The following is a 21518-nucleotide window of genomic DNA, read 5'->3' as shown; positions in this document are numbered from 1 at the left end:
TTAGGGTATTGTGCTGAGTGAGTGAGACAGAGAAAGACAAATGCCACATGATTTCACTTTCATGTGGAATCTAAAGAACAAAATAAATGAACAAACAAGAGACTCATAGAGAACGTTTTGATGGTTGCCAGATGGGAGGGGTTTTTTGGGGGGAGGGGGTGTGAAAAAGGGGAAGGGATACAAAAGTACAAACTGGTATTTACAAAGTAATCATGGGGATGGAAAGTATAGCATAAGGAATATATTGCAATAACTATGTGTGGTGTCAGATGGGGAACTAGATTTATCAGGGTGATCATTCCATAAGTCACATACATGTCTAATCACTATGTGGTACACCTGAAACTAATATAATATTGTTTGTCAACTGTAATTGGAAAATTAAAAATTATTTTAAAAAATAACCAGAAAATCAACCAATTTTTTTAAAAAGCATGAAACCAGTTGTATAACAAAACAGACAATTCTGATTAAATAAAACCCTGTTTAGTTATGGTTTTACAACATAAAATAGATTTAGTATTGAAATGACACAAATTTGGAATCATTAACTTTATTTGTGACTCTATAGACATTGGTCCACTTCCACATGAAAAGTAGGGAGCATCTACTTTCACTTAATATTCTATAGAATGATGTACCACAAACCATAGTAACTTACACAGGGGGGAAAGTTATTGAAATAAAAAGATTTTTATATCCATGCCCCAAGATAGCCCCCAAATATTTGTTTTTGTGTGTATAATTATGAACATCTACAACTCCACAAAGCTAGTTTCTTCTTAGATCAATGTAGTCTTTTTACATTAGACCATTAGACCAATAGTCACACTAGACCATTTCAGATCACCCAACTTTCAGAACAGGTTAGAAAAGAGCTATCCTCTGTCAATCAGATGCAGTGCCCATCTAAGCGACTGTATATGCACATTCATATTTTAGGACTGTTCTAAGTTAAAAACCTTTTGTTTCAGAGATATTTACATCAAATTAAGACATTTACAAATGGTTAATAGTATATAACAGCTCAAATATCATTTTAACCTATCCTGTGTAGGAAATTAAGCATTCATATGTTTCTCTAATAAATTCAGTGCATTTTCCCAACATAAATAACACAAGCTATTCTAAATGTTTTACATTTATTTCAGTGCATTATTTCCAAATATTAAATGGAATGAAATTATATTAAATGGTTATATCATAATATTTGAGCATATTATGGAATCTACATCACACAAATCAATTACTGTCAATAGTATAATTTACTCTAAAACAACTTCACAGGCACACACAAAATAAAGAACAAACTTTACTTTTTTAAAAAAATTTAAAGTATACTGTTTACTTTAAACTACACTAAAAGTTTTATTTTAACAAAACGGCCAATTTCCAAACCCCTTTTCTAAGTTAGGCATAAGGAAAATTCAATCCATTCGAATCTTCTGGTTTGTCATCCTATAAATGATGCTATCATATCCAGGATCCATGTTCCAAATATTGTAAGAGGTGATAATCACAGCCAAGGCCAAGGCGATCATTATCCAAAGTACCATGTTGAAAATCACTGGATACTCCAAATTATACTTATATGCAAGGTTATAGGGATTTGGTGGGTTCTTCTAAAATGAAGAAAAGGAAGAAAATCAAGAGGGAAGAATTTTAAGGTAGGAAATTATCCCAATGTAGTAGCTATGATTCATTTATCTAACAAACATTTATTCATAAGTGGCACAAGAGCTTTTATTAGGAGGAATCGAGAAGGGCAGCCTTCATGGAGAAGATAATGTGTACTGCTGGTGAAGTATAAACCAGTTCAACTGCTTGAGAGAATGTGGCAATACCAGTATAGCTGAAGGTGTGTAATGTGCATATCCTATGATCCAGGAGGTTCATACCGTTGGGGAAACTTCCATATGTGTATCATGAAACATGGTCAAGGATGCAGGTACAACAGAATGGATCACTGTGGCACATCCACACAATAGAACACATAGCTGTAAAATGACTGAGCTACAGATATGTTTATCAGTCTGCAGGACTCTTACAAAGAATACTGAGCAAAGAACACAACAAATGCATATAGTGTGATTCCATTGATATAAAATTCAAGTAACACGCAAAACCAAACAACACTGTTTAGGGATAAATACGTTATGTAGTCCAACTGTAAAGAATAGCAAGCGAATGATTAACAATATTCAGGACAGCAATTATCTCTAGACAGGGAGAGTAGAGGGAGAAGACAGAGCTTCAGAGGAACAAGTAATCTCTTCATCTATATAGTGTTCAAATTCTTTTTATTTTTTAACTAGTATTACATGTTATACAGTCATGTGCTGCCTAATGACATTTCACTCAACAATGGACCGCATATACGATGGTGGTCCCGTAAGACTGTAATGGTGCTGAAAAAAATCCTATTGCCTAGTGACCTCATAGCCGTCTTAACGTCAGAGCACAACACATTCAATAGCCTACAGTACCCAGTACAGTAACGTGCCGTATAGGCTTGCAGCCTAGGAGCAGCAGGCGGTACCATCCGGGTCTGTATAGAGCACTCCATGACGTTCGCACAATGCCAAAACCACCTAATGACGCATTTCTCAGGACGTACCGTTGTCAAGTAGCGCATGAGTGTATTTATGTATGATCTACTTAAAATTGTTTTTTCTTTCATTTTAAAAAGGGAAACAAATGATGGCTCAGTCAACCACATCTCTGTTTTGAAAAGATATGTGCTGGGCCTTGGTCGAGGTGCAGCTGATTCCAGGCCTGTGCAAAGGCATTGAGAAATGTAATCCTTTCTGGCAAAGGCAGTGTTTGAGAAACTTAGTTCATTCAAGTGAAAACAAGTAGGAAAATAGCAGGAGCTGAAGCTAGAGGCAGGGAAGCTATGGAGAACCTGGCCTTCAGTCTATGGGCAACAGGAAGCTATTGACCACGTTTCAATCGGGAAGTAACACGATCAGGTTTGTTGTAGGAAAATTTGGATGATCATGTGCAGGAAGGATCTGGAAGGGGAGGCTGGAAAGCAGGGAGCTGAGTCATTGAGGTGAGAGAAATGAGGGCAGTGAGTATGAAGAGAAGACTGTAACCCCACAGCCCCAGCACCTGGCATGCTGCAAGCACTTCCTGTTTCTCTTTAAAGGAAGACAGTGATTTCAACTCGAGCGGACAGCTACACAGCGTGTGCGTTTATATGCGGGGAGCTAAAGACACTCACGAAAGGACTTCCACAACTGCTTCAGAAAGTGGCAAGAACGATTGGTTAGAAGCGAGGGGAGTATTTTGAGGGGGATTAATGGCAATGTGTCTTTCACTGTAACAAACTTTTTTACTTAAACATTCACTATGTTCTTTGAGCATACCTCATACAATAATTTCAGAAACTTTCTAATAAACTCAACTTATCCATTAAAGCCGCTGATTCATAAATTCAACCTGACGCCCCTGAGAAGACCAACTAATTCAGCTCTGCAAAACTGGTTTGTCAAACTCCCAGAACAAGGGTACCTTCTCCGGAGGGCTGCACTTCCCTCTGCAGTCACTTCACATAAACTACCAGCCCTAACACGGTCAATGTTGAAAGAATCTAGTATTAACATTTAAAAGTATCCTGTTAAATTCAAATCTGTATCTTGTTTTTTCCTCATTTGACTCCGTTTTAATTTCTTAAATCGGTTTAAATGATTATTTTATGTCCTGTACCCATATTCTATTACTTGAACTTCTTGGGGGTCTAATTCTACCATTTGATGCTTTAGCTACCACACATGGTAGTTGGCTCCACCTGTGTTTTACAATGTTCTGAGCTCACATTTGGGGAGACTGTGGGAGTCCCCTCTCTACTATGGCTTGCGTGGAGGGTTGAGGGTTTTGGCTTGTGTGGAGCCAGAGAGGTTTTATGTTTACTTCTGGGCACCACAGATCTTACCAGCCTGGGACCAGGGTTGGAGGGTATGTGTTTAATTTCTTGGCCTGAGACTTGCAGGAAATACAAAATTGGGCCCCAAACCCACACAAAGGTGGTTCTGTGGTTAAGAATTTCCTGGGAGACATTCCCACCCTCAGTACCTACTGTGACTACACAGAACCCACGCTGCCTGTCTCCCTTTGCTGGTGGGCAGGTTATTTTCTTACTGAGGGCACACTCCTTTCAGGGTCCCAGCTTTATATGGAGGTGTCAATTCCAAATCCCTCACCACCGCCACATTCAAGGACCAAAGACCTTGTTTCCAGTCATTTGATAACCCAAACAGAAATGTCCCTAGGGCCGCCTTATTACTCCAGTTTTCAAGTTCCTCAAGAATTTCCCTTACTTTCTAGAGAGATAAACTATGCACTCAAAAGGGTGTTTATTTTTATCCAGCATTTCTGGATGCTCTATAGTAGGAACATTTTCAGGTGGTCTAGCCTGACATGGTCCTTCCACTCCAATTTAGAACCAAACAATCTCAAACTAGTCATGTCTAGATTATCTTGAGCAGGCATTACCTTTGACAGTCTCATTCTAAGTCCCATATCGTAATCAGTAAACCTAGGCAGGGTGGGGGCTGCAAATGGATCCAAAGGGGAGTGTGTATAAATGATTGGGAATCTGCTCTAAGAGATGAGGTCAACTATAAATAATATTCTTTGTTTGCCTCAAGATGTTTTAGGGTATCTACACGGCCGCTCTTGTGTATGTGCATATGTACACACACACACACACACACACACACACACACACACACTCCTGTTGAACCATGGCCAGTACTCTTGCTTATAATCCTCTAAATGCTTAAAATCAAAGAAAGATCCAGGCGAAAACATTGTAGAAGTAAATCAAATGATAGAGTGCACGCAGTGGATTTTGGGAAATGAGGGGCTGTACACAAAGACGGAGTAGCTCCCTCACATTCACTTCGGATGGCGGCTTGTAATACCAATATCTGAATTACATTATGGGCTTCGACAGATTTGCTTTCACCCTAACTCAAAACTCTTGCATTACCTGATTGCAACCCCACAGAACTGAGCATCACTGGCAAAACACAACACCTACGTGACTAGGAAAGCTTGTTTTAACTGACATGGTTTTGCAGATTTCCTGACTGCCCATTCATGCTGCCCATAGGTGACATAGGACTTACTGGGTTTTTAACAAGTTAATTTTCACAATTTTAAAGCAAGATCGACAAATGTGCTCACCTGGTCCTTTGCCTCGAGGATGGTCCTTGTCTTCCTCACCAGGGACGTGTCAAATGACTTGACAGTCACCAGCTCTACCACTGCATTCCCACCATAAAGACTATACATGTCATCTGCAAACTGAAGTAACTGGCATTACTATGAATCGCAAGTGCCTATTTATTAAAATTATGTGGAAAGTTTCTGTGCACCTACAAGAATGACATACACTTCCCTGCTGACTCCTGAACGACACGGTCTTACAATAGGCAAGTCTTAAAGGGTTTGATTAAAATACTCAGAAAACTGTTAAGCTTCAACATACATTGAAATGTTCAAAATAAAATTACTCTCAGAAGAGCCTGGATCTGTTGGCATGTAAATTGGGAGATGGGAAGTAGGAAAGGGAAACGAAACTTCCTAAGTAGTCTCTGGTTAATCACAAACATCTACAAAGATTTAACTGTAAGTCCTCACTGAAGAGTTGCAGGTCAGAACCTCAAAGACAGGAGAAAATCATTTATTACGTATCTGCTAAATGTCTGGTACTGTGCTAGGTGTTCCCCTTTGGTTATTTTATAGTGTTTAAGGGGGACAGAGTTTCAGTTATAGAAGATGAAAGTTCTGGCAATAGATGGTGGTGATAGCTGCACAAAAACATCAATGTACATAATGCCACAGAACTGTACACTTAAAAATGGTTAAAATGGTAAGTTTTATGTTATATATATTTTACCATGATAAAAAGAAAAAAAGTATTGTGCTGGAGTTATCCATCATTTCCTGTGCTGCCTCTGCCAGCACTAGAGACATGCCAACGTACATCACTGGCCTACTTCATTCTTGGTCACTAAAATTACAGGTCCTCCAAAGAAGTGAGCAAGACTTCAATCAATAGTATTTCACTAAGTAGATTTTTCCATTAAGAGGCCAAAAGTGAAATGGTCATACTCTAACCTCTCATAACCCATCGATAATTTACCTTTTGCAGAACATCAACAAGGATCTTAGAAGCATCTCTGAGTTGTTCAGAGTCTTCCCCATAATGTTTTCCAATTTCATCCAAACCCGCCAGCTCCAGTGAATATAAATCAGGAGAATGGTCCTTGGCTAGATGTTTATGTCGAGACAACTTAAGAGAACAAACAAAAGGAAGTAAATAATGTCAAACGCAGCCGGCTGAAGTTTGATGCCTCACTAAACTTGGACGAGCAGAGCCACACCAGTGCGCCACAATACACAAATTGTCTACAAATGGTGGCAAATGAAAGTTTCCAATACAACAAATGCAACATCAATTTCATTTTTAAGAGCCCTTATAGGACTCCCTGAATATTTAATAAAAGCTTTTTACAAAATTCCTTAGTTTAAAATTTTCAGATGAAGGCCAGGGTAAGAAACAACAGATGGTTGGACCAGTCTGATCGCAGGAGAACATGAGCCATTGCTGCTCAGAGAGCAGACCCCTTCCACATGCCCCCTGGAGCACTTCGCCTTTCCCCAGCACTGCGCTACCAGACTTCCAAACCAACCCCACTGAAAAAGTTGGGAAACAACTTCAGTAGAGAGCAAACCGGTAAGCTTTTCTATTTTAGTCACAGGAGGATTTTTTTAAAAAATTCACCAGAAAAAAAACAAACACACACACACACAAAAACACCCTTCAGGCAGATTTATTCCCTTCCTGACTTGGTCAATAGCATTATTAGTCCAAACTGTTATTTCTATTTTAGATACAGGAGTTAAGTCTTAATGTCTGATAGGAAATGAACAGCCAAGTTGGGGCTACAGCTAGGGTGGCCCACCCAAGGCCTGAATTCTTGGAGGATATACTTACTGTTTCCTAAGAGTAGAAATGCAAAGTAATTTGACTGCAACATGAGTTCAAAATTCCCAACACCATCACTAATTCCTGAACTTTCATGGGATCATAAATCTAGGGCATACCTGATCAAACTTTTCAGTTGGTTTCACTATCATTCAAAGATTCTCTAGAAATGTCTTCTGGAACCAAAATAAATAGAACTGAAAAATTAGAGCAGCCTACTTACCAAACTTGAAATATCATGCAGAACTTGCAGTTCAGAAAGAAAGAGCAGATCAACCTGCAGAGAGTGGAAAGAAACGAGCATTACTTTATATATGCACCAGAGATCTGTATTTGCCACGTATCAAGTAAGGCAAAGGTATTACAAATGTTAAGCACGTAAGTGAATTTATGCCACAACTGTCCTCCATTTGGTAGATTCATTTCAGGTGAAAATGCATATAAAACATTCTTTCTTAGAGGTGATGGTCATTCCCCAGCAGTGACTACCATTCAACAGCCACATTCCCACTAAAGCTATGATAAAACATCTAAACTCTACAGTGGTTTTTCCCTCAGAGCATCAGAATATTCTGGCACACTGCAGTGAGGTCGTCAATGGCCTAGTTTGCTCACATCCCTTGAACATGTTCCACATTGGAGAATAAAAGACAGTGATCCTGGACAACCATAGCAGGTAGAAGGGAGGGTGCCAGAAAGGTGGCATGCCATGTGGTTAAGAGGGTGCATGAGTAAAGTGGTGAAGCTGCCAGAGTCAAAAGGGTGGCTTCCTCCACTGTACTGTCAAGGGTGAACGAGAAAAACGAGGCAACACATTAGAAGTGGCGGTGAACGACAGCTCCCACATTACTATTAGGTTGGTGCAAAAGTAACTGCATTTTAAATGGTTAAATTGCAAAAACCGCATTTACTTTTGCACCAATGTAATAGATCAACACAGCTCCACCAGCCACCAAGTAAATGCTGTGATTTCTGGTTTGTCCAGATTAACTGGTGGCAACGCTCATGTCAGAATGTAATACTATTTACACTACTACAGCTCAACTCACAAAGAGTCAATTTATTCAAGAGATTCATAAGAAAATTACACTAAAGGAAAAAAGAATCTACTCTAGGAGTAAAGCTGTAAAACTTGTCATTTTCTAAAATACAACTTTGCTCTAAAGTCAGGAACACAAGAAATAGGAAACTAGTAATATAAATGTATTCATTCAATAACTGTACTTACTTCATTGTTCCTACTCAGAGAATTGAGGGGAAGAGAACTGAGCACAGAGTTTTCTTGAAATAGGCGATTGCGGAGCTGTCGTAACGTTACTGAAAGATCTTCAAAAACTGAGTTTGCCTTCCCCACCATATACACTCTCTGCAAGAAGAATCCAAAATTATAAGTTATGTTCCACAGATTAATTCCAATATACAGAGGTCTGACAGCATTTTTCATATAACTGGTTTTAAATTTTCATTAAATAATGAAAGCTTATTTTCAAAGCATCTTAAATAAAAACTGTATCACTTACTTCCTCACTGGGAGCCAACTGCAAAACCACAGGAGTTTCTTCAGAAAATAAGGAGTGAATGGAATTTGCAACGCTGTCAAGACTAAAAGGAACTGCCTAAAATTTAAGAGTAAGACCTTAATTATTACCTGAACCAAAGTGGGAAAAAAAATCATTCAGATAGTATTTAAAAAGGAGCCTAAAAAAAAAAAAAAAAAAAAAAAAGAGGCACCAGCATTTTCTATAGAAATTCAAAAGACCCAAACCATATCCAAACACAAAGAGCCCTCTTGAGGGCACAGAAGATGAAACAGCCTCCTAGCAGTCCACTGAGTGTGAGTCTCCCAACGTGCCTACCTAGGAAATAAGTTGCAAACACGAAGGACACAACACTATCTTGCACAAACCATCATTTTCTGGTGGTCATTCGTGCATTTTAAGCAGCAGTACATTTGGTTTCAATATTAAACATGCCACAATGAATGTACATTCTACAATAAAGTATTAACTTGCATGTAAGAGGTCAGAAGAACTTGGAAAATTAAACTTAATTGAAACAGACCTCATTTTTCATTTTAAAATTTAAAATGTTTAATAAGATTTAGGGTTTGTCTTCAAATAGGCTGAAGACTCTTAGACAAGGCATAAAATATGTCACAGAATTTTGAAGCCTTTATCTTAGGATCATATATTACTAAACTGAAATTACCACTTGTGCTAAATCTATTTTTTTTCCTTGAATTTTTTTTATTAAAGTGTAACATACAAATCTTGGCATAATAGCTCAAGGAATGTGTACAAATGGAGACACTCATATAAGCCATCCAGATCAAGACAGAATACTATCAGAACCCTAGAAACCACCCCATCCACTAACTCTACCTCTAAGGTAACCAAAATTCTGATTTCTATCCCCATAGATCTGTTTTTGCCCCACATTATTTTTAACAATAAATTATGGTAATTTTTCTCCTCAAAAATTATTTTATTCTCAATATTGCATTAAAATAAGCAGTATAGTAACGGTTGTAACAGAGATTTCTTAGAGATTTTTTTTTCAGTAATTCCCTTTACTATTAAAAGGTTCATGTTTATAAGTAGCAATTAATGCTAACATGGTACAGGCAGAAATTAATGTGATTATATAAATCTTACTGATGAAATACCACCATCAAAATTAAAGTTTCTCAATTTCATGATACTATGAAATTAAACCAATTTTCTTCTCTTACTCAAAATGCATATTAACTCTTCCCAAAATTCTCTTAAAATGAGTTAATGAGTGAAGAAGGGGAAAGAGTTCAAACTTGCAAAATAATATACAATCAGTATCATATAAAAAAACAACCTGTCACCAGCTTCCTGAGTCAGCCACAAGACTGCTTTTGCAATTATACAGTTCACCTCCTCAGGCTTTGGAGGGAATAGGAGAACATGTAACACAAACTCTCCAGTCTCATTTCAGCTAGTGAAATGGCACTCATTGCAGGAAAGTTGAAGATTAAAGGTAACACTTCCCTAGCAATCAAACTGGAGAAGCTACTGAGTCAGATGAGCACCAAACTATAATACGAAGGAAAAGAAAAAAATTCTATAGACCGCTAAGCTCAAAAACGAAAAAGCTCAGCTGCTTAAAATCTAGTGATTGGTTTTTTCCCCCACTGTATTATAAGGATACGCATTGTTTGTCCTGGAGAAAATGGAATTTCTGTATCTGTGTGACTTGAAATTATAATGAAAACAGCTAGCTAATCAAACAGAAGCTTCACTAGGTGGAATTCTAAGACATTCTATTTTTTTTATATTTTGGGGTTTTTGACCTCTGAGCCTTTTACCTCACTTACCACCTACTGCCAGGAAAAGTATTAGGAGCAGTCAATCAGAGTCAAGCTATAACAGCATGAGCCCTTTTCACAGCTTCTACTCAAGTAAAATGAGGTGTCTGTTTTAAAATGTTTACCTTTTGGATTGTATGCTAATGAAAATCTTAACATTTTGGAATTTTATATTCTTATTTTAAAGGTACTTTCTACAGTGATTTTCACAGAAATCACACAATCACATACTTAATAATCCTTGTGAAAATTTTAAAAAATAATTTTTTTGAAATCTGTCTTGCGCCTTCCTTCCATTTATTCTGAATTCTTCTGGTTTCTTCAGTTCATGAATTTCCACCTTTTAAATTGTCTAACATGTACACTGAAGGCTATAAATTTCCCTTTTCTTACCACTTTAGCTACACCCCACAATTTTTTTAATATATATACAATACATTCATTGATATTCAGGTCCAAATCATTTTGAAACTTCCACTGTGATTTTCTCCTCAACCCAGTAATTACTTAGGAGTGTATCGATTCCAAATATCTTTCCAAAAAATTTTTTCAAGAGTTACATAGAAAAAAAGTTAATATATACACATGGTTTAAGGAGACAAATAATTCTTTAAGACTTTTTATACCTGAAACTAATAAAAAAAGGCTTTTTATAAAAAAGTAAGTTTGTCCCTCCTCTCAATTCCTGGTCCTCTTTCAAATCCTTTGTTTCCTTTTCCTTTTCCCACCATCTCTATGGTTATATCACTAAATCTTGATTTTTCAATTTTAGGCATTATCTATTTATCTCCAATTATAGAAAATGAGGATTTAGTTCTCCCACAGCCCCATACACGCACTCCATTTCTCTATCCACCCTCCCAACAGTTCTGTCGTAATTTTCACCAGATCAATATTATTTCAATATTATGACTGTAAACAGTATTCTCAGCCTCACCTTATACTATACAAATTACTGCTTTTCTGTTCTTGCTCTTCTAGTCTTTTAATGGCAACAGATAAGAAATCTGCTATCATTCTACTCTCATTCCTTTGTAATGGCAAATGTCTTTTCTCTAAAAGCTTTTAAGATTTTCAGTGTCCTTGATGGTTCTTTAATTTCAATATGGCTAGGTGTTGATTTGGCCATAGCCTATAGGGTGTTCAGTGTGCTTTAAACCTGAAAGAAAAGTCCTTTTTTTTTTACCATTTCCTAACACATTGTTAAGCTACCGTTTCTTATTGTTTTCAGATTTAACTGCATGGTAGTCAGAGAGGGTGGTTTATATGATACTGATTGTATATTATTTGTTGAGATATACCTTGTGGCCTAGTACATGGTAATTTTTTGTAAGCATGTCATGTGTGCTTGGAAATAATCTATACTAGACCACAGGAAAGTTTGAAAAAAATTCCCCCAAAATCAGCATCATACAGACCACAGTTTTACAAGGCAATGAAATTAGAAACTGAAAAATTAAAAAATATTTTAAAAAGAACCCACACTTTAAACACCTCTAAATAACTCATGGGTTAAAGAAATCACAATATAAATTATGAAATATTTACGAATATCAATGAAAGCACCACATATCAAAATGCCTCAGTTTCTATCCCTTCCTTTAACTCTCACAATTTTAATGTATGTATTTTCAAATCTCTTTGAGACTAGTCTGTTATCTGTAGTTCTAGGGGGATGAATTGTTTGATGTACCTGCCGACTCTTGTGGCAGTTTTTCCTCCAAGTGCTTTGTAAATTCGACTCATCTGCAGTTTTCTTACCAAAGGAACCCTGGGCTGTGGAGGTATCCATATGGGGTGGGTCGTGTAAACTTGGAGCACAGCACAAGCCTGTAGTTCCGATTCCTCTAGGGGAAGCTAAGGGTCCCACAGCCAACGGCGCAGCCAGCTCCTCTCTGGTAACCCTGGGGCAGCTGGGGTTTTACTAGTCCTCCTTTCAAGAACAAGACAGCATTCTGCAGACCCTGGCTTTCTGCAGGGAACACAATTCCAGCTTCTGTTCCTGCTTACCACTGTGGCTTTTGAGTTCTCTATTCAAATCTGGCCCTTGTGTATATCCCTTCCTTGCTTTCGTTGAGTTATGCATATAAAAATGTTTTGCTGACTGCTCTCCTCTCACAATCACTCTGTCAGCCTTATTGCTTGAAGGGCTAGTGAAGGAGTAAGTGAGCCAGCCAGACAGCCTTCAGTCTTCTTCTTCCACAAAAATGACATAAAATTCTGAAGGGAAAGTATGAATTTAATGCCCAGGAAAGTGTCAGCCGAATACACTCTCAACTGGTTTCTCTTTATCGATCCTCTGACTATTCTGAAAGTGGGGCAATTTCTCTACCTCTTACTTTAGAAAGTACTCCCATCCATAGGAAATGGACAAGTCTCAATAAATTAACAACCACATTATTTTTTTAAATTGTTTTACTTATCAATCAGTGCATCAAAAAAAATATATAGGAGAAGTGTGCTTAGAACATAATTCACAATGACAGCTGACAAAACAAAATTAAAAACGGCACCCCTTCAATTTTTTATAATAAATACTCACATTCTCCAAAGGGTATGAAATGACGCTGCCTGGGGGCAGAGCGAGTTTGTCCACTCCCTTTACCATTACCATAATGGTAGCCCTAGGACGATGGAACAGGTTACCCACCGCAAGTCCTGGCCAAGAAAGGTCCTAAATATGGAAAAACAGGAAATGGTGCTGAATTATCAATTCAGGAACTCATGCCCCAAGAACACCTAATATAGCAGAGTTAAGGAGTTCTGGGATGACACTGGCAATGAAAATTCACAGGGAGAGCAAATGTTTTACTTAAGGCAGTAGTTGCAATCTCATCAAGGATGCAGATTTCTACCTTCTTCTTTTTCTTAAGCTTCTATAGATTTGAATAACAAAGTTTAATAGTAAGTCATCTCAAACCTTTGATGGAAAAAAGCAGGCAAGTAAACATAAAATATAGGTACTTTTCAAATCCCAGATTACCAACACTCTCGTCTTCATATACCCGGGATGCCTTCTCCCCCATCGTTTGCCCAGATTTACAGCGTCACTTTTCTCTCTCAGTGACAGGCAAGACTGTTACTAAAACCTTCTCTTTACACTAAGCTCTTTATAACTAAAACAAAACTCCTGCTGAAAGTAACTCATATTAGTTTACTAATAATTATTTCTAAAGGTTATTTTAACAGCCATTTGCAGTCAAATTGAAGTTTGTAAAGAACGAAGCACAAATTTCCTCCTTAAATGTAAAGAACCAGTCATGTTCACGCCAGGAGCTCAGGGGCTCCTCCCATCGGCCCAACAAAGACAGGTCCCTGGCACTGCTTCTGGTTTCAGGGGCATCAGGACCTTGGAGGAAAATTCCTTGGAGTGATTGATATCTAGAAACCATATCAAAAGCACCAAATTTGTAAAACGGGAGGAGATAATGATATGAAGACAGAGCAAACTGCATCCCCTTTCTTCTAACCTTTAGCTTTAGATCTCTCACATACTGACTGGATCTAGCCTTCTTCCGCTCCATCACATAAGCAGCCAGTTACTACCGTATAACAGGTTACAGCTTAACTGTAGGAAACCAAGGTGCTAGGCGATCCCATAGCTACTGACCACACTATCTTCCTAAACTCAGGCAAGATACATATACATTTTATCATTTACAACAAATTGTAATGGACTGAACGTTTGTGTGTCCCCCCCTCCCAATTCATATGTTGCACTCCTAACCCCCAATGTGATGGTATTAGGAGATGGGGGTCCTAGGAAGGTAATTAGGTCCTGAGGATGGAACCCTCATGAATGGGGTTAGTGCCTTTATAAAAGGGATTCTAGAGAGCTCTTACCCTCTCCACCAGTGAGCACACAAGAAGTTGACAGTGTGCAACCTGGAAGAGGGCCCTCACTAGAACCTGACCATGCTGGCACCCTGATTTCAGACTGCCAGCCTCCAGAATGGTGAGAAATAAATGTCTGTTGTATATAAGCCACCCAGTCTATGGTACTTTGTAATAGCAGCCTGAACTAAGACACAAATGTAGCATGTGTAACTGAAAAAAAAAAAAAAAAAGCCAAAATTATACATCCTATTAAAAGGACAAATGCATTCTCTTACATACAAAGGACTTCACTACTATAAATAAACTATTACACGGTTAATGATTTATAAGGATTTGGCTTCATAGCCAAGCTGGAAGCACTTATCCAAAATCTCCCAACTACAAATGAGCATTTTTTTACTTTTGTAATCTGTACCAGATACACCTGTACCAGATACACCTATGTTTGCTTGTTGCTTTCTTGGGCTATTAGCAGAAATCATCACAAATGCTTTCAGAAGCAGCCCCAAATATTATTTTAAAAAATATACGTACTTCTTTCACAGAGAAGCCCATGGATAATGCAGCCACATCTGGGATTCGCTCTCCTGGTATAGGCCAATTTCCATCCCGGAAAACAACAGACCCTGGTGACCTTAATATACTAAACTCGTTCCCCAAAACACCTGAGGAGAAAACAGATTAGTAAGTAAATGATCAGCATCATAAATCTTTTGCATCCACGTTGAAAATTATGAACTACAATGTTTCCCGATTCCCACTGATTAGCATACTAAATTATGATTGGACAAAATGCTGAATCCTAAATAAACATCAATGAATTCTTTTTCAAGGTACCACTCTTTAAGAATTTAAGTCCATACCTTCTGCTGTAACAAAGGTACAACCATGAAACAAAATTCTCTTAATGATCTAGTTGCCTTCCTACGTACAAAAGGCCCTTAAACAGAGGCATGTGGCAATTTGTCAAGAATTAGAAATCAGTGGCATTTCTCCAGAATTTAAAAACCAAAACCCTGTCACAGACTATAAAAAGGAAGAAACTTAAACTCTCTAAATTATTTCTGCCATCGACCCTCTCTTCAAAATACAAATTCATAAAATTCCTAGTATTTCACTTCAAAACTTTACCAGGTTAGTGTACAATGTATGATCAAACAATATGGTGAATGTTTTAAAAAAAAAAAAAGTATTACAGTAAAAGACTGTAATACAATAATGTCCTGAATCATTTTGACTTTGGGGAAGAGCCAGAAGTCACACGGTGTGAGATCCAGTGAATGAGGTGGATGAGAACACACTGTAATGTTTTTATTTGACAGAAATTGCTGTACCAGAAGTGATGTGTGACATGGAGTGTTGTCATGATGGAGGATGATTTACAGCACAATTTAAAAAACACCTTATCTCAATTGTAGTTCCACCCAACTGATTGCACCGAACAAGCTGAAACTTGTTCCACATTGTTACTAAGGTTCGATGTGCCACTTCCCATATTGAAGATCCCTGCCTTTCTGCTGGATGGCACTCGGCAGCAGCACTCACTGTATTTTGTGATCACAACGGAAAAGCTCCCTGTCATACATTGCTTCTTGTACGGCAATTTCTGTCAAATAGAAACATTACGGTGTGTCCTCACCCACCTTATTCACTGGATCTGGCACCATGCAACTTCTGGCTCTTCCCCAAAATCAAAATGACCATGAAAGGTAAATGTTTTGAATCGATTCAGGACATCGAGGCAGCCACGACAGCACAACTGAAGACACTCATGAAAGAGGACTTCCAGAACTGCTTCAGAAAGTGGCAAGAACGATGGGATAAGTGTGTTCGAAGCGAAGGGGAGTATTTTGATAGGGATTAATGGCAATGTGTCTTTTACTGTAATAAATCTTTTAAAACTTCACCGGATTTTTTAATTGCACCTTGTATCTTAGGATAGATCATATCTTTCCTTAAATCCCACAAGCAAACCTAGGGACATGAGGACTGTCAATTGGGTACATGTTACCAGTCAGAATATAAAACACTTCAGACTTTAGAAACGGAATCCAGGAAATAGTATTTCCAATGGACATATCAAGAGGGTAAGAAAAGGTATTCTGTAATAATAAAGTCTACTAGTCTAGGGGTATGGGGCCTGGGATTAAAAAGTGAAGGATGAGAATAAGGGGACTATTTTATGGGCCTTCCAAGGCTATGGATGAGCTATCTGGCCTCTTCACCCATCATGTGTTAACCCAATGATGTCTACACAAGGACAACTAGCTAATGGAAACTTTCAGGTTCCTATGGAAAGATAAACTTCAAGTCCAAAACAAATCTTGTTCATGCCTAGTATGGGAAATTAGACTTTAATAAAGCATCACTGTTATTCTCCTGACCTAAAGAAAGTACCACTTACTGAGTATGGGAATAAAGTTAGAAGCAACAGTAAATGTTTTGGTGTTGCAGTATTGACAGTAAATAAAAGGCCTCAGGATGGTGCTGATACAACATGAAGAGTTATGAGTTTCAATTCAGCACAGCTGCCAGAGCAGGAATTTCCACATTGTTCTAGCTGAAGGCAGACCAAAAAAAATTAGCAGAATGGAATGGCCGTTTGTAACTGACAGACATCTTGGCTCACTAAAGCAGTAGTTATTGCAAACTCTAAGGAAAACGGGGTGGCAAGAGACACATACTTTCCAAGTATCATACACATTTAAAGAACCATATGTGGATCTGGAGACAGTCCTGTTTTGAGACATGGCCCTGCTCACTAAACCCCAGCAAAGTTATACTAAATTACTTTGCCCCAACTTTATAGTTCGATTCCACTTCCATGCCTGCACAAGTCCTTCAGGAGTCTAGAGCTTTAGAAAAGCTTACAGACGTGGAGTCCTATACAAAGAAACTGCTGCTTAATGCAGGTAATTCCGGGATACCTGGCAGACAGTCACCCATCCTCTACCTGAATGGGGACACCAGCAAAGGGGGACACCACCTCAACTTACAAATACTACGTTTGCCAGCAATCATCTCCACTGTCCAAACACTGTAGTCCTTTGAACAAAGTTTCCCCTTGTAGTGAACTGAAATGGGCTTCCTTATTTTTTTCAACTTCCTGTTTTATCACTCCTGACTCAGTCTCACCAGATAACCTGCTTCAAGAGAAAACAGAGGAATTCCTCCAGCTACCTGCTTCCTCTCCCCACAATTATCTGCACCACCCCTAGCCTTATCTCCTCTCCCTCCAGATGTTGGCAGAGGTGCCCCTCCTCCAGTCTAAAACAATCCCCTGGCTCGGCCTTCTTAGGGACATTCATTCATTCATCTATTAAATTATGCATTTAATGTTTACCAAGCCACTATTCTGGGACAGACAACGTGATCAAGAATTAGGTGCCTACATGGTTGTAGGCATACAAAGCTAGCCCTGCAGAACATAAACTCCGTGAGGGCAGGGGTTTCACTTTGCCTTGTTCACACAAGACACAAGCCCTGGGATGTCGCAGGGCTGGCGAGCAATCAGTGACACACTGGTACTCAATAAATACTTGTCGACCTAATGAATGAATGAAGCCACACCTTGTACTAACAATATTCCCCTCAACTGGCTCTTTTACTCCAGCATAAAAATACGGTTAGGGTGCTCCCATTCTAAAAGTATCGCCACAGAAAACCTTCTTTGGTCCTCCTAACCTCCACCAGCCTCTGCTTCCCTTCTTAAGAAGACTCCTGGCCGAGCAGTCGGCCCCATTTGCTTCTCTACATCTTCATCTCACATTTACTACCTACCTCATAGCTTCTGACCCCACCATGCCACTGAAACGACTCACCAAATCCAAAAGACAATTTTCAGCCCTTAACTTACTTACCCTCCCAAAGCGTCTGATACTGGCAACTCCCTCCCTGAAAATCTCCTGCCCTGGCCTTCCTGAGGCCAGCCCTCTGGTTTTCCTTCTAATTTCCCTGGCTGCTGCTCCTCAGTTTCTTTCCCCTCCCATCCTGGAAATCCATGATGTCCCGACTTTTTAGATTTCAAGTCTTTCAGTACAAAATTTGAAAGTAGTCCCACCATACATATAGTTATTTATAAAGTATACACTTGTACGAGTATACTTGTATACACTTGTAGTATAATCGATTATATATTCGTGACATATTACAAAGCACACAAAATAGAAAGTTTTAAAAAGGATGAGATACCTGTGTAGTATTCTTCCCAATTTAATCATGAGAAAATATCAGACAAACCCAAATTGAGGGACATTACCATACCAAAAAAAAAAGTGAGAGATTAAAAAATAGATAGAAATGGAGGTTCTAATGCATTCTTCCGGCAGCCCAGTAGACCACCTAGCACGCGCCACACTATGGCCACCTAAGGGCTCAATCCCTGAGCCGCACTGCTTTCCTTATCTACAACTCTCTCCCTGGCTGCGCCCATCTACTCCTAAGGCTACAAACACCAAAAACACATTGACGGCTCCGAGATTTTTATTTTCAGCCTAGATTTCCCTTGAGCCTTAGACCTACATGCCCAACAGTCGGCTGGGCCTTTCTTTTAAGTCCCATGTGTCCTTCAAATTCAACAGGTTCAGAACTAAATTCACCATCTTTCCACACGCTCCTCCTGTATTCTCTCTCTCAAAGGAGGACACCGCCCTCCACCCAGCTGCTCGAATTGGTCCTTGTCTTTAAATCCTTCCTCAGCAGCACAGCTCATCAACCATTGAATTCTGTTGATCTTTTTTTCTAATTATCGCACAAATTCTTTCCCCTCCACGTCCAGGGCACACTCTTCAGGCCCTCACCAGGCTTGCTAGACCTTATGACCTGTCATGCTACTCGCTGATCCAGCCTTTCTATCATCTTTTCAAAATACAGTTCTGTTCATTCATCCTTCAGCTTAACCACCTTTACTCGTTGCCCAGAGCCTTTGAGACAAAATCCAAAACATAACAGCCAAGGCACCCCACCAACCCTACTTCTGGATCTCCCAACTTAACCCCTATACATGCTGGCCCCACCAAACTCTTTGTTCTTTGCTCTCATATCTCTGTGCTTTTTACACATGCTGTTCTGTCGAAAATGCCTTTTCTTCCCACCCCACCCTTTCACATTTGTCCCATGAGGCACCCCCATCCCCAGGGGAAATTTCTCACAGCCTCTCCAGTCTGGGCTAGAAGCTAAGTCCGCCGCCCTTTGGGAGCTCCCACCATACTATGCAGTGATCTATGAATGATGGATGGAATCAATAAGTGAAAAAATAAATAGGTCCTACCTTTCACCTCCGAGGCATCAGTGCCCAAATTGAATCCCTCTTCAACGTGATATCCCTTCGAATTCCATGTTTGCCCTTGGCCTTTCCTCCCCAGGCTAAACAATTTTTTCAAATACTCCTCATGGCATGGTATTCATAACCTTAGTTCCCTTCCCTCTAATCTCTCTCTGGTTTGGTAACACCATTTTAAAGGACTTACATCTTTTTCTCAAATAGAGAAGTCCATTAAAGATGTTTTCCATGAAATCACTTTTAGTCATTATGGAAAATAGTAATATAACCTCAGCTGACGAGAAGCAATGCAGAGCTGACAGGATCAGATTCTTGGTCTTGACAAACTAGACTACTATTCTAGTTAGGAAAGCATGTTCAAACCATGTACCAAACCAAAAACAAAAACCCTTCACCTCACTGAATCAAAATAATATCACTCATAACATGAAACATGGAATTTCAGCTGATGTTCAGTTAAATCACAGTATCAAAGGGAAGATTTTTAAATTTCAAAAGCTGAATTTAAAAAATTAAAAAATTCCCCCAAAGTAACTTCCTAGATCAGAATGACTTTCCAGAGACAAAAACAGAAGGAACAGAACCCGAAAATTTGGGGGGCATAAAAATAAGTGTAACTATCATCAACACATAACATGGGCACCCCAGGGCTGGAGAAGACCCGCAGATTTCAGGGTCAGTGGTCTACACCCCCTTGCAGAATTAAACCACCAGTCCAAAAGTGGGACATCCAAGACCTCACAGAGCAGAGGCACAGGCCTCCTATAGATTTTTAACCTATAGGTTTTAAACCAACAGACTGGGGAAAAGCCCCATTCCTCCAAATTGTTCTCAACTTGGCTTCTTGTTGGCCACTCTCTTCGCCCGCGTCCCAGCCCCCAACGTTCCCACATTCTCACAGAGAAGGGAGTAACATTTCCACCATACGTCAAACAACATATTTAATAGAAAAGGCCCATGCTTTGGAGCCAGTTGATCTGAGTTCAACTCCAGCTTTGCTGCTTACTAGTTGTGTGGTGTTAGGTAATTTACTTAGGCTTGATCACTCTGCAGAAAGAGGATGATATCCTCTACTAAGGACCGCTGTAAAATTAAATGAATTGCATGATACACAGGAAGAGAGGTCAACAATTAGGTGACTTGCACTCCCCTTGCTGAATCTAGGTTCCACTAAGAAAGCTACCATTATTTGACATGTGACCCTAGGCACATGACTCACGTCTTAGTTTCCAAATCCTTAAAAATGGGAAACTACGACAAACTATTGAGAGGTACTTTGAATTCGCCTTTAGAAATAATCTTACAAAAACAATTACTCCACCTCCAACTTTTGTATCCTGAAACACAGGAGGAGGGGAGGGGATTTCACCAATCACTGATGACAACTGCTAGAAATGAAGACACCAGAAAAATGCAAAGACATGCAGCAGCTGACGGCAGCTAAGATATTGGCCTTCCCTTCTTCGCAGAGGGCTGCGGTTGAACAGTTAATTGAGAAATGCATTCCATCCTCCGAAGCGCCTCTCGAGCCGGAAGAGGCCGGGCAGACCGGAGGCTGGAGGCAAGACGGACGGACGCACCTTCCACGAAAAGGCGGAGGGTGGAGCCGACTCAGGTGCCCCCCACGCAGCCCAGCTCCGCCCGGCCCCGCCAGGCCCCGCCGCCACGGGCCGGTCGGGAGAAGGCCGCGAGGAAGGCGACGAGGCTGCCGCCGCTTGACCGCACTGCGGCACCCGCCCCGCTGCCGCCCCCGACCCCGAGCCCTGCAGCTCAGGGCCTCCCGGAGCGCGCCCCGCCCGCCCCCGGGTCCTCACCCGCCACCAACAAGGACAGCAGCACGACGAGCACAGCCATGGTTCCGCGGCGGCAGCAGCAGTGCAGGGCAACACCGAACGAGCCCACAAGACACGAGCGACCACCGCAGCACCTGGGGGTGACGCGCTCTAGCTCGTCCCGACTCCTGAGACCGCCCCGTCGTCGCCTCCGCGGGGACAGCTGCCGCCTTCTACACCAATCGCCAGCTACGCCGCGGCCGGCGGGAGAGGCGTAGCCAGGGCAACGTCAGC

The 21518-nt window shown here is 40.0% G+C and overlaps 1 protein-coding gene across 1 annotated transcript; it reads right to left on the bottom strand.

The window, feature by feature from the left end:
• Nucleotides 1-537: 537 nt before the first annotated feature.
• On the bottom strand, nucleotides 538-21462 carry ATP6AP2 (ATPase H+ transporting accessory protein 2). Its single transcript, XM_019747892.2, has 9 exons — nucleotides 21267-21462; nucleotides 14706-14836; nucleotides 12877-13008; nucleotides 8521-8616; nucleotides 8229-8366; nucleotides 7224-7277; nucleotides 6155-6304; nucleotides 5194-5313; nucleotides 538-1622 (listed from the first exon to the last, which is right to left on the bottom strand). Exons 1-9 carry the CDS (start codon nucleotides 21304-21306, stop codon nucleotides 1428-1430), a joined length of 1056 nt encoding a protein of 351 aa, XP_019603451.2. The 5' UTR covers nucleotides 21307-21462; the 3' UTR covers nucleotides 538-1427.
• Between the last annotated feature and the right edge of the window lie 56 nt (nucleotides 21463-21518).

This window comes from Rhinolophus sinicus, chromosome X (genome assembly GCF_036562045.2).
Source record: "Rhinolophus sinicus isolate RSC01 chromosome X, ASM3656204v1, whole genome shotgun sequence".
In the NCBI taxonomy this organism is placed as follows: Eukaryota; Metazoa; Chordata; class Mammalia; order Chiroptera; family Rhinolophidae; genus Rhinolophus; species Rhinolophus sinicus.
This window is presented reverse-complemented; position numbering and strand designations above follow the sequence as displayed.

Excerpts from the sequence above, each read along its gene's own strand:
- ATP6AP2 (XM_019747892.2), bottom strand. The coding sequence starts at position 21,306 with ATGGCTGTGCTCGTCGTGCTGCTGTCCTTGTTGGTGGCGG. Across the intron at positions 8,617-12,876 it reads TTTCATACCCTTTGGAGAAT|GCAGTTCCTTTTAGTCTTGA; the intron begins GTGAGTATTTAT and ends CTTAAATTTTAG. Across the intron at positions 1,623-5,193 it reads TCCTCGAGGCAAAGGACCAG|AAGAACCCACCAAATCCCTA; the intron begins GTGAGCACATTT and ends TCTTCATTTTAG.